This window comes from Phalacrocorax aristotelis, chromosome 1 (assembly GCF_949628215.1).
Source record: "Phalacrocorax aristotelis chromosome 1, bGulAri2.1, whole genome shotgun sequence".
In the NCBI taxonomy this organism is placed as follows: domain Eukaryota; kingdom Metazoa; phylum Chordata; class Aves; order Suliformes; family Phalacrocoracidae; genus Phalacrocorax; species Phalacrocorax aristotelis.
Genome location: NC_134276.1, coordinates 165650516 through 165664520, shown reverse-complemented (window position 1 = coordinate 165664520; position 14005 = coordinate 165650516). Strand labels below are relative to the sequence as shown.

At 40.3% G+C, this 14005-nt stretch overlaps 1 protein-coding gene across 2 annotated transcripts in view; it reads left to right on the top strand.

The window, feature by feature from the left end:
- The window catches only part of ANO4 (anoctamin 4), a 138327-nt gene that overhangs the window by 81806 nt on the left and 42516 nt on the right, over positions 1-14005 (top strand). For both annotated transcript variants that reach the window (XM_075080070.1, XM_075080059.1), the window contains 5 exons: positions 1359-1414; positions 1950-2071; positions 10895-11029; positions 11768-11864; positions 12409-12469. In XM_075080070.1, coding sequence (XP_074936171.1) covers positions 1359-1414; positions 1950-2071; positions 10895-11029; positions 11768-11864; positions 12409-12469 — 471 coding nt within the window. The remainder of the gene's footprint in view (positions 1-1358; positions 1415-1949; positions 2072-10894; positions 11030-11767; positions 11865-12408; positions 12470-14005) is intronic.

The following is a 14005-nucleotide window of genomic DNA, read 5'->3' as shown; positions in this document are numbered from 1 at the left end:
TTCTGTCCTGTGACACAGAGCATGTGCTGCTTGTGTACCACATAGAGACTGGGGCATCATAAATGGAAAGGCAGCCTATGTCATAGGCATATGTCTGCGGCCTATGTCATTTCCCTGCTGTTTAAACCCCGTCCTTCCTCTAGAGGTATAGAAACATCCCAGAACTTCACTTCTTTCTTCCTCAGCTCCTGGGATGAGGGCAGCAATAGCTCTGAGCAATGACAGTAAGCAGAGGGGAGAGAAGAAAGGGAAGAATTCATGTGGTGCATGCAGCCATTGCATCTAGCACACACACTTGCAGTCCCTGCCTGCCTCAAGATCCGAAGCTCCCTCATATACCTACTTGTGTTGTACCTACCATGAACACAACCTTGTGTTGATCACTAGGCAGAGCAAAGCCTGGCTCAGCTGTACAGGTTTTGCTTTTCTGACAGAGACTTTGGAAGAAAGCATATTCTGCCAAGCAAATAATAACGCAATCACTAAAAGCCTATTTATGTTGAACTAATACTTCTCATTGCTGTGTTCTTGCTGCTATCATTCTCCTGTGAATTAGGAAAAGAATCAAGATTCTTTGTCTCTTGGTCAATGGGGTTCAAATGCTTTCAGGTTGTTAGTGCCAGTGTTAAGTTTTGCATTGCCTGATAGTTGTTCAGTCCTATTTGGTGACTTTCCAAGTGAAAAATGCCCACATCTCAGCAATCATTCATTATTTTTCTCGAGGTTCTCATTTAAGAGGGACACGGCCTGACTGAGTGGGGTATATGATTACGTTTTTTGTGCCAAATAGCAATAATTTTGGTTCAGGTTCAAGTATATTTTCTGGTCTTGTACTACTGCAGCCTGTCTTGTTCCTGTCCTACCTGTTCATCCAGCAGCTTTTATAAGACATAAACTGAACATATTTTAAACATTGTTATCATATGGAAATTAAAAGTTTCACTTGCTTTACTGGCCTGCAGTTCAAAAATGTAAAGATCTTCCCTGAAGTGTTCATCTCCCAGGAAATACAGCCTTTCATCTAGATAGCTTCCTTAGACCATAATGGGGCCAAACTTCAGTCCTGGTGTGAGGTCCCTGATTTCACTGAAGTTATGCTAAAGATGGATTTGGCAAATGAATCTTTAAACCTCCAGCATAATAAATGATAGATTATGATTAATATTTGAACAAGTCTTTGCTTGTATTATCCCTTAGTTCATCAAAATCAATAAAAGATTAATTTTTTTACATGTATCTTTTACTGTCAATGGGCTTCAAACTTCATTTAGCCAGCTGATTATGAAAATATGTTTTGCTTTTTACTTAGCAGTTTTTCTGGTCCTATTGGTAAATAATTGGATACTTTTGATTCTTAGGTCTGAATCGATTGCTCAGTAATGGCTCCTATGAAGCTGCATTTCCTCTTCATGAGGTATTTTTCTCATTTTTTTTTTCTTTTTGAACAGACATTTCCCACAAAATGAATTCTTAATTATGTAATCGTTTATTCTCAATCTTATTAACATTATTATTCTCTTCTGCAGTCTGCATCTGCCTCTGATCTCCCTTCCATTTAGTAATTCTTTTTTCTTGGGGAAAAAAAAAGGGATTTTTCTGGCAAAAAGAGATGAGTCAGGAGAGTTGTTCTGGATCTGTTCTGTAAAAAGTATTTGGGTTTGATAAATTGGTATGTTTTCAGAGGGAAAAAATATTATGCTGTGGTTTTCTCTATGAGATTCTCCAGTTTATAGCCTTTGACTTGAACACCATTTATCATAAATTTCTTAGGAAAAATAATCTCAAATATTACTGAGGCAAGAGGAAATTGGCCTTTTAATATCATATTTAGCTTTTTGTGCACAAGTATGGAGTTTGCATAAATTCTCATCCATACTGCTAGTGAGAGAGATTTCTTAGATATTCTTTTTTCCTGCTGCTGTTCATTAATGTCCAGATTTGTATTTTAGGGAAGTTACAGAAGTAAGAATTCGATAAGAACCCATGGGGCAGAAAACCACAGACATCTGCTCTATGAGTGCTGGGCTTCCTGGGGAGTGTGGTATAAATACCAACCGCTGGACCTCGTGAGGTAAGATCTTCCTGCTTTTAGTGTGTCACATTATAGGTGCTTTGGGCATAGGTTATCTCTTTTCTGACAAAACCATGAAAAGCCCAGTTAATTCCTGTGGTTTTTAAAAAACTGATCCTGAGGACATGGCAATCCATTTCATTCATGGTGCCACTACATTCAAAGAAATATCTGTAGAGGAGCTTGTAGGAGGAACTGAAAGTGAAAGTTGTTTCCCTCTAGAGTGTCCTGACACCGTAACTTCTAATGAAGGTTTTACAGAACATTTAAGAGAGAAAAAAAAAGGAAAAGAGAAATCTGTGGAGGCTGGATAGACTTGGTTGCATGTTTATCCACTAGAGGAGTTCTTCTTCCTCCTCAGAGCACGGCTTTGGTGAAAAACAGGCTTTTATTGACTAGATCATCTTCTTTTTTCCCAAAAAGCAACCACAGAAGAAGCCCTGAGTGAAGTTTAATAATTCTTACAAATTGCACGGGGCAGAGCTCACAGTCACTGAGTGTGCTACTGTGTTTAGCAGCACTAGCAGTAGATGGGTGGAAGTCTCTCCTGTACCACCTCCCTGAAACTCAGCCCAGCCACATCGCCACAGTCTGGATTTGTATTCATCTGGGAAGTAGCCTGCAAAGAAGGAACACTGAGAAAGCTGAGATATGACTCCAAATTCTTAGAGCCCTTTTAAATAATATTTTCAAATAGGCTTGCGTGTGCTAATAGAGGATTACATATTTTTTATGCATATATAGAAAGCCAGAGCCTTTACTGATCGTGTTGGCAGAACTATTATTAGGCATTAATGGACTTTTTCTACTTGAAGAGAGGAATATGAAGCTACAAGAGCCTATTAATAAAGTCTTTAGAAGCATTGGATTCACTGAAGGTATTGATGCGTTGACCATTGAGAAGGGTCATACAGAGCATGCAATTGGTCCAGCATATTAATTTCCCCTTTTATAAGTCCTGTAACTGATAGAAACCTTTACTTTTATTGATTCTCAAAACTGTTTCCAGTTAGAAAGATTTGGAGAGGATGGCCCTAGAGACAGCTGGGGTTATTGATTTAGGCCATATAAAACCTATCCATTTCATAAAACAGGAGGTGTTCAATTTCCTTGGAGAAAAAAAGTTCAGAGAGAAATACAATAGAAAAAATTTACTGAGTCATGCAATTTTAAAAAATGCTTTATAAAACAAATTGATGTATTTGTATCTCATAATTTAATCCTGAAAGTTTATTATTTCTTTTTTTATATATTGGCCTGGACAGAAATATGGAATTTTTCTCAAATTACGCTATGGAAACTGCTGATTTACTGAGGAGCCAACAGTTATACTTAACTTTTTAAATTTTAATTTCCCAGTATACAATAAGATATTAATGTCACAGTATAAACAACTTATCTCTGTAATGTTTTTTAATCATTTGTCCATGATGGTCAAGGCTACTACTCTTCATCAACATTTCTTGTTTGTGGAAGTTCTGTTGAGCCTATATCTGGGTTTTGGTTTAATTTGGTTTATGAACAGGGACAATCAGGCATCTAGAAGGCTTTTAAGTATGCAAATAAATGGTAACTGAATGAGCAATGTTAGACACATGATTGTTCTGGACCTTGGTGGCTGCCTTCTTCAGTAGCCTGAGTTTGATGTTTAAGATTTTGTAAGATGCCTTAGCTTTCCGTCAGAAAGTGACATCTACAGATGTTTCCACACCTATTTTACAAAAGAAAAAACCCAATCAACATAGCAGACCCCCTGGCTGAGGTCATGGGCATTCTGTGGTGGTTCAGTTTAGGTGCTCACCCAGAGAGGAGGGGAGCAGGGGGAGCTGTGAGGCTCCCTGAGCTTTCACAGCAGCATGAGTCTCTGTAGCCATCAAGTGCAGCAGGGTTCAAAGATGCAGCCCCAGCCCAGCCTGCCCTTTCCTGCCTGGAGCGTACCCATGTCTGGAATGAATACACTGAAGGAGGGGAGGGGTGACAAGGAAGGGGAGGGAGTGCCTTTTTCTTCTCACTTTACAGGCACTAGATTTCCTTAACCTCTGTCAAATCTTTCCTGTCTACTGCCACCCTCAGCAGCTCACGTGTCTAGTGAGCTGGAAATTTTTCCTTGAAGAGCTGACAACACCAGCAAGACCTGTTATTCATTTCACTCGGAAGTATCTCAGCGTGCATACTTTAAACAGAAGCTTTTTTAGTGCCAGTTCTGCAGCAGAAGCAACTTTTTTATGTTTCCCATGCCAACAGCTATACCCAGGGGTGTACTTGAAGGGAGTAGTGTTGCCATCTGTACAAAAGGAGTGAATGGATGTAAATTCTTCCAAAAACATCTGACCAGAACTTGCTGCTGCTAGCTGACATTCCCCTTTACTATATGATTTAGAAAGGCTAAGGGGTAAATTAGATGTAGATAATATAATTACCTCATCAATAGATATGATACTTCCACCTTAAAGTCAAGTTGCCACAATGGTAAATGAAATTGTTCATACTTTGGTACTGTTTTGTTTTTTCCTTAGCTGTTAAAAATGAGATCTCACATCTCCAGTGCTGTCAGTTTGGTGTCTCACAGATTTCATTTCATCAGCTGGCTGTTATGGAGATACTAGTCATTAGAAATAAATGAGAAAAAGTCATTTGAGGGGAATTGCATGATTCTGCTTTCACTCCGCTTTGAAACACGTGGCAGTATGAAGGCACAGATTTGGCACAACTACAAAGGCACTTTTATTAATCAACAGATGTGGTACCATGATTTTAATTACATTTCTGTTGGAATTTAGGATCCATAGTTACTTTACAAGAATAATTTAAAATCCTTAGAATTGACAGCTATTGGAAAGAGGCAGGACTTAACTGTATTTATATGCTCTGGGGTCATGTAAATCAATGGAAACAGTTGCAGTGGTGGCTTTGGATCACTTCCTTCACACTTCTGTGCATAGCTGCTTTCCTCTAGGTTGTGCACAAATTGCTCCTGCTGCTGTTTGCACATGTTATTTACAGGACAAAAAGGGAGGGAGAAAACTAAATATATAAAGTGTTTGTAAAACTGCCTAAATGAACCTGAAAGCAAAAGTAATGCCTGAGTAATTTGCTGTTACTCCATGTTTACATTAAATTACTTTATTGCAAGCTGACAACTCCCCTTCAATCTCCTGTCAAGCCTTCCTCCCCACCCCATTGCTCCTGACATGAGAGCTTCATGTGTCCAAAAGACATGTTGGAAAGCTCTAGCTCCCTCACAACTTGTTTCTGTGATATAAAAAAGTTCTATATAGGATTTCTTTCTGACCTGCAAAAGGCTTAATGAAGATAGATAGGTTCTTGGCTTGAGTTCAAACCTGTCTGTATTCTAGCTCCTTGACTTCCTTCTAGCCATCCTGAGAGCAAACGATTATATAATGGAGGTCATCAAACACCAAGGAATCCAGTATCACATTTAATGGTTCCAAAATCAGACTCTGTAGCTTAACACGTTTGAAAAATGTGCCTATTCATGAATCCTGAGATTGAAATCTTGGCCCAGTTAAGTCAGTGATAGTTCTACCATTGGATTGGAGTGAGGGGAGAGACAATTCACTGTTAAGGTAGGTGATATTGGAGGGCTAGTATACTCGCTAGTATATAGCTGAGAAACAGAAATTACTTTCTTATTAATATTCTAATGGTACAGCATATATCACACACAGAATCACATAGAATCATATAGGTTGGAAAAGACTTTAAGGTCATGGAGTCCAACCATAAATCTAACACTGCTAGTTCACCACTAACCCATGTCCCTAAGTACCACATACAAATGTCTCTTAAATACCTCCAGGGATGGTGACTCTACCATTTCCCTGGGCAGCCTGTGCCAATGCCTGACAACCTTTTCAGTGAAGAAACTTTTCCTAATATCCAATCTAAACCTTCCCTCACACAGTTTGAGGTTGTTTCCTCTCATCCTATCACTCACCACTTGGGAGAAGAGACCAACCCTCACCTCACTACAACCTCCTTTCAGGTAGTTGGAGAGTGATAAGGTCTCCTGTCAGCCCTCTGTGCTCCAGACTAAAAAACCCCAGTTCCCTCAGCTGCTCCTCATAAGACTTGCTCTCTAGACACTTTACCAGCTTTGTTGCTCTTCTTTGGACGCGCTCCAGCACCTCAATGGCTTTCTTGAAGTGAGGGGCCAAAAACTGAACACAGTGATCAAAGTGAGGCCTCACCAGTGCTGAGCATAAAGGGACAAACACTTCCCTAGTCCTGCTGACCAACATGCTCCCAGGTCCTTTTATGCAAGGCAGCTTTCCAGCCACTCTTCCACAAGCCTGTAGTGTTGCATGGGCTTGTTGTGACCCAGGTGCAGGACCTGATACTTAGCCTTGTTGCATCTCATACAATTGGCCTCAGCCCATTGATCCAGCCTGTCCAGATCCCTCTGAAGAGCCTTTCTACCCTCAAGCAGATCAACGTACCCTCCCAACTAGGTGTTGTCTGCAGTCTTACTGAGGGTGCTCTCAATCCCCTCATTCAGATCATTGGTAAAGATATTAAACAGAACTGGCCTCAACAGTAAGCCCTGGGGAACACCACTTGTGATGAGCCGCAAACTGGTTTTAACTCCATTCACCGCAGCTCTTTGGGCCTGGACATCCAGCCAGTTTCTTACCCAGCAAAGAGTATACCTGTCCAAGCCATGAGCTGCCTGTTTCTGCAGGAGAATGCTGCGGGAAATGGTGTCAAAGGTGTTACTAAAGTCTAGGTAGACAACATGCACAGCCTTTCCCTCATTTGCTAAGTGGGTCACCTTGTCATAGGAGGAGGTTGGGTTAGTCAATCAGGACCTGCCTTTCAATCAATCAGGTTAGTCAATTAGTTAGTCATTTCAATCAATCAATTGGGTTAGTCAATCAGGACCCATGCTGACTGGGCCTGACCGCCTGGTTATCCTGTACGTGCCGCGTGATGGCATCAAGGTGATCTGCTCCATAACCCTCCCCAGCACCAAGGTCAGGCTGACAGACCTGTAGTTCCCCGGATCCCCCTTCTGGCCCTTCTTGTTGATGGGTGTCACATTTGCTAACCTCCAGTCAACTGGGACCTTCCCGGTTAGACAGGACTGCTGATAAATGATGAACAGTGGCTTGGTGAGCACTTCTGCCAGTTCCTTCAGTACTCTCAGGTGGATGTCATCCTGCCCATAGATCTGTGTCTGTCTAAGTTGTCTATCAGGTTGCTAACCATTTAGCCTAAGTTTATGGGTGCTCAATTATGTTCCCCATCCCTGTCTTCCAGCCCAGGGGCTGGGTACCCAGAGAATGACTGGTCATACTATTAGAGACTGAGGTAAAGAAGGTATTAAGTACCTCAGCCTTTTCCTTATCCTTTATCATTATGTTTTCTCTCACATCTAATAAAGGCTGGAGACTCTCCTTAGCCCTCTTTTTGCTGCTAATATATTTATAGAAGTTTTTTTTTTTATTTTACGGCAGTAGCCAGATTAAGCTCTAGCTGGGCCTTAGCCCTTCCAATATTCTCCCTGCATAACCTTGCTACACCTTTGTAGTCCTCCTGACTTGCCTGCCTTTTCTTCCAAAAGTCATAAACTCTCCTTTTTTTTCTGAGTTCCAGCCAAAGCGCTCTGTTTAGCCAGGCTGGTCTTCCTCCCCGCCAGCTTGTCTTTCAGCACATGGGGACAGCCTGCTCATGTGCCTTTAAGACTTCCTCCTTTAAGAATATCCAGCCTTTCTGGAATCCTTTGCCATTCAGGACTGTCTCCTAGGGGACTCTGTCAATCAGTCTCCTAAACAGGCCAAAGTCTGTCCTCCAGAAGTCCAACGTGGCAGTTCTTCTGAACCCTCTCCTTACTTCTTTGAGAACCAAAAGCTCTATCATTTCATGATTGCTATGCCCAAGATGGCCTCCAACCATCACATCACCCACAAGTCCTTCTCTGTTCATGAACAACAGGTCCAGCAGGGCGCCTTCCCTAGTTGCCTCACTAATCAGCTGTGTCAGGAAGTTATCTTCCACACACTCCAGAAACCTCCCAGATTGTTTCCTATATATGAGGATAGGAGAGATGGATTATTCTGTTAGGTGCTTGGGGGGGGTTCATGTCTCTGCTTTTTAGTTTAGCTGTGGAGGAAATCTTCTGTGGGAGAACCATCAAAGACACAAAGCATTTTTTTCTATTTTTATTAACAATCTGAAAAATTGGTTGGTAATAAATTAGCAAAGTTAACAGAGATGCAAATGTTATCAAGGCTGGAAAATTTCAGAGGGGCCTTCAATGAGCAGAGTGATAACAGGTGGAATTTACGTATAAGTAACACACAGTGATGCACCCTAGAAAAAAAATCCCTGGAATTCTTCATGTACATTGCTTAGTTCTGGCTAAAGTGCAGGTAAGAGAACTGCCATCACTGTGGAGAGCTATATGAAACTTCTGTTCTATATAGTGACAGAGAAGAAAGAACAAGTTTCTTCTACATATTTGGTGCAACTTGAAGGGAAAGAGCAGCAAAAGTGTCTCTAAACCATTTTAATCTCCTAAGGGTCACGATGGTCCAGGCTAACCAATTATGGATTGGAATAAATGTGGAACTGCTCTGAATGTGGCACCTAGGAAGATCTCTAAGGACCTTGTAACTGCCGTAGTTTTTCTACAGCACTCAACCTAGTGGTATCTGAGCAGAGACTTACAGAAAAAGTAAGCTAACTACAGGGCCAGAAGAAATCAAATATTAACTTGATCCTGATGCAAATTACAATAGTACAGCCTGTGGAATACCAGCTGTGAAGTAAAGGGCAATAGTGGAAGATGGAGGCTGTTTGTCCATATTTAAACCTGTATGTGTCAAAGTAATGTCAACATCCTGCACCTATTTTTAAAACCAGGCTCACAAATGGCCTCAGATGCCTGTTCTTTACATTGCAGAGATTTGGGTTGCTCCTCATCAAGTCCGTTCTTCTTTATGCACACAATAAACCTTGCTTGGGTCGTCATCTAGGATGAAGCTGTTTGATCTCTAGATCAAAAAAGTGCACCATTAGATGGAAAGACTCAACAGGATAGGAAATGAAGTTTGCCTGAATGTTTGTCACTGGGGGGTGGAACGAGGAAGCATTCATCCTTGAATTAGGGAATGAAATAAAATAATAAATCTTGATGAATGTTAGGTTTACTTCACTACTTTGAACTATGTACATGGAGAAAAATAGGTCATAGATATTTCGTGGAAGTAAGCTCAAAATGTGAGCTTGCTTTTCTAGTGGAGCAGGCACAGCTTGACATTCTAGGTGTCAGTAAAATAATTAGGCCAAGCAGTTCACTAACACTCTTAAGTCAGGGCTCAGAAAGTAGTTTCCAGTGTGTCTTTTTACAGCCAGACCTGCTGCCCTTGTCAGAACTGAGCTTGTTACCATTAGTTTACCAGCTCTTTAGCCTGTGAATTTGAGTCTCCGTTGAGTGGCAGAAGAATAAAAACACATGACAATATTTGGCTTCTCACACAGTGCTGGTAAACTCAAATAATAATAATCAGTGTAGGTCAGTATGATTCAGAAGAGCATGAGCTCAAGCCAGGCAGATATTGCTTTTGCTGGAAATTTTTTATATTCATTTGAAAACTGTTTATTTTGTCCATTCCAGATGAAGTGTTTCTTTCTCTTCTCCACTTTCTCCAGCCCTGGACCCCATCATGGGTCTTCTCCTCCTCACTGAGACAGTTTGACCAAAGATGTTTTCTGGTAGCATAAAGGAGCCAGCAGTGCTGGCTCACTGCATTCTTTGTCTCTGGACAGATCTGAAGTTTCATCATTAGTGTGGTTTCCATCAGCAGCTATTCTCAAATTCATTTGATATGCAAGTTAAGTTGCCTGCAAAGTCTCTGAAGTGCAAGAATATCATCCTGCCTCATTCTTTAAAACTAACCTTGCAAATAATCTCCTAAAATCTTCATTGTAATCATAACTGCATATTGATTTGTAAAGCATCCTAATCTGATCCTCAGCCTACCGTGCACAAGACCATCAAACACAGGACAATGCATGCAGCCTGCTCCTATGCTAATGAGTTCAACAGGCTTTTTGTGTGCTTGATGTATTCTTTCACACATAAATAAAGGTTTGGTTGTGTTTGGGAGGAGGGAAAATGCTGATGAATATGGAGCAAATAGGAGCTTCCTGGCCACTTTGCTGTTAGTCTTGAAGCAATATAGCTAACAAATTAGGATTAATTCAGACTACTTTCCTCAAATCAGTGCAAGACAATACGTAAAGACCTTACTTGTGCTTTACTTTCCACCTCTGGTAGAATCGTGAGATTAGTTTTCCAGGAAGTGAGCTAAGAGAAGAAATAAGCAAATGAAAATAAACTGGCTAGAGGAATAACCTCTGGTTAATTAATTTCTTAGAAATAATTTGGACCCAAATCATTGTTGCTGTTATACCAGTTTTAAGGATGAAACTGATTTCAGTGCAATTATTTGGGAAGTACAGTTACACAGCTAAAAGGCAAAGAAAGCCATCCATTTTCCAAACACAAAGAATTAGCTTTTTAAAATGAACTCAGCATTTCCTTTCTAAGGTCTCCACTCATCTCACTGTAAACTGTGGTTAGTGATTTTTTAAATTCATTTTTTAAGTTCATTTATGAGGCAGGTCCCTGTGTGGATTTAGAAGCCTAGTTGCAGGCTTTTTCTTCAGGAAATTCTGACTTTGCTCTCTGATCTACTCTTCAGCTATGATAGAAATATTTATTTTCTTTCAACAAGCAAGATGAAGCAGATTTATTTTAATTAGCAGGTAACTTCACTGTGTTGTGTTTTAAAACAGACGGTACTTTGGTGAGAAAATCGGACTGTACTTTGCCTGGTTAGGCTGGTACACAGGGATGCTCTTCCCAGCTGCCTTCATTGGATTGTTTGTCTTTTTGTATGGAGTCACCACTTTGAACCACTGCCAAGTCAGGTAATGTGGGTACTTTTATAAGGGAAATTACAGCTGTGGGTTATTATGAATAATTTAAGAGATTTTCATATGAATTGTTAATTATTTCATTTTGAACTGTTGAATGAATACTCAGGAAAAAACTGTTCTTGGTTCTCATAAGGTACCCAGTATCAGGCTTCCCTTGGTTTGTACTCCTGAATTGGGATAGAATGCAATGTTTCCTGCCCAGGTCCAGTTGATGATGGTGCTGGCAACTCAGCATGAAGTAGGGAACAGTAGGGCTGCTTCATTACCATTGTAACAGGCCAGCAGAAAAGTGGCCTCTTCAAGGCCTTTCCCAAAGATCCACCACAGGGAGGCATTCTTCAGATGAAGAACCCCCTGGACCTTCTGCTGAGTGCTGCACCTCTACGTTCTTGCACACTTAAGCCACAAGAATAGGTCAAACTCAACTTTATTTGCAATTGTCCTCACACTTCTCATACCAAAGGTCACTTCTGACTCAAGAAGCTGGAAATGGTTAATAGATACTGCTAGGCTGGCCCTGAAGAACAGTCCTCTGCAGTTATGACTGTGAACTCTGAAGTCTTAGTCAACAAATATTAATTATACACATGCAGTTATGAACATCTTGGCTTCAGTTACAGAACCAGTATTGTTCAATAAGTGACTGAATATTAGTGAAACTTATCAATCCATTTTCAGACTGATTGTTTTGCATCAAACTATTAATTTTTACCATTTATATTTTTCCAGTAAAGAAGTCTGCCAAGCTACAGATATCATAATGTGTCCTATATGTGATAAATACTGTCCCTTCATGAGGTTGTCAGACAGCTGCGTTTATGCCAAGGTACATTTTAAACTATGCAAATAGAAATGCTTTCATGGTAAAAGCATTAATTTTGCCTTTTGTATTTGTCTTTAGTGAGCTTAGGTAAATAAAATCTTGAAAGGACAGATTAAGTTCAACAATATGAATATTCATTGTCTTTTACCAGGACTTAGTCTGGGTTGTGAAACACTTGGATATAATTTGCACTTACAGATTCACCAGTCCCTGAGGTTGTGTCCTAGGTGCATTTGCTGTGGTGCCCTTGGCATCAACCTTTATTTTATGATCCATCCTGGCTCAATAAAATGGTACCTGGCTCAATAAAATGAAGGCTTTGGGTCTGAAGTGATGCTCACACCTAGTGTCGGCAGAGGTCAGTCCCAGGCCAAGCCAGCAAATAGTCCTGTGAATTGACAGGTGCATTTCGTACATCAAGGGAAGGATCCTGAGGATTGTCAGGCCAGCTGCATTCATGATCATGCATACATTAATTTCATTAGGTGAAAATAGAAAATAAAGCCTTATTATCATAAACTGATCACGCTATTCATATATCCCTCAGGTAACCCACCTTTTTGACAATGGAGCTACTGTCTTTTTTGCTGTTTTCATGGCGGTGTGGGGTAAGTTTTGTTTTGCTGTTAAGGAATTGCACAATCTTTTTCTTAAAGATTGCAATGCAACATAGGCCTTTGTAATTTCCAGCACACTTTTTTTCAGACACTGAGAAAAACAACATAGGTTTGATTCTTTTCTGTTTCTGCAAAAGGAAGATGGAAGTGATTGAAATCAGTTTTTTATGTGATAATAATTTTAATTAAATAAAAACATGAATGCAGTATGTAGTGTATATGTAGATAGTAATATTCTGGTGGTTTTTGTAATTGTTTTTCAATCTGTTGGCACTGAGGCCTTTTCTCTGTTATTGTTCAGGGCTTCTCTTAGCTTAGGGCAGCTCAGTTTAGTATCTGTACTAAAATGAATTAATGTATTGTTTTTCCCACCTTGCAGAAAGGCAGTAAAGCTTAAATACATGTAAGCTGGTTGTAATTAAAGCAAAACTCTGATGAAATAAATGGAAGATTTATTTGAATGACAAATTGTTCCAAGAGTGGTCTAACTGTTGCCATGGAGGCTGAATTTTGCCTATAGGACAGTTCTATTTCTGGCTGAACTGTTTTTCCTACTGTGGTCTTGGAGGCAGAATTGAAGGCAAGAGGAAACAATAATTTCTGGCAGCATAAAAAGTCTTTCAAACACGCCCTGAGCATGCCCAGGCTATTTGCTGCTACCATGCCACTCTGAGAGAAGGTAAACACCTTTAGAAAATGGCTCAATGAGGTGCCTTAAATATGGCATCCATCTCACAGCTCTGGGTGCTTGAGCTACCCTGATTTAGCCATTGTTGTCCTGTTCCTACTCACACATCTCCAACTGCTTTGGAACTGTGTCCAAGTAACTCTTACAATCTCCGTTTTAAACTGCAAATCTCTTTACTGAGCCACAAGAGTTATCCAGGAGGCAACATCAGAGCCATCAGGATAACAGAGATTAGCCTACCAGTCTGTCTCAGTTCCTTCCTCCAAAACTATGTTTTTGTCTCAGTTAACTAATAAAATTAGGTCATACAAATCAAGCCTATTTATGCTATTTCATGTAATATTGACAGTATTAAAACACCACAAATTACATTAGGGAAAAAATCCACAGATCGTGCAGATTTTTTGTTTCTCCTTGGTAATTCAGCTTTCATTTAGAGCTACACCAGAGCTGAGAATCACCAAAAATTTCTAAGTCTTAAAGATTTTTTTAGATATTTACTCAGCTTTTATAACCTCTTTCTCTATGTGCTTACTGAAGCTGAGTATTTCCAAGACAGTTTAGAGGCAGAGGCTTCCATCTCAGCTAGGAAAATTGATGGGTTAACATTGTTGAACATTTATGTCACTGTTCCTAACTGCTGGTGAGCATGTCTTTGGAGGGCAGCTTTTTGCACCAGTGCTTTTGTTCCTCCTTAACAGTAATACTGCTTTCAGGAAACAGCTGTTCTCACAGCATTGCACCTGTATCTTAGCACTGCCCAGAACCAGGGCTGTAGGAAAAGCAGCTTTAGGTAAGGGGAGTCCCTCACTCAGGTAACCATGCCTGGTTCTTCCTCG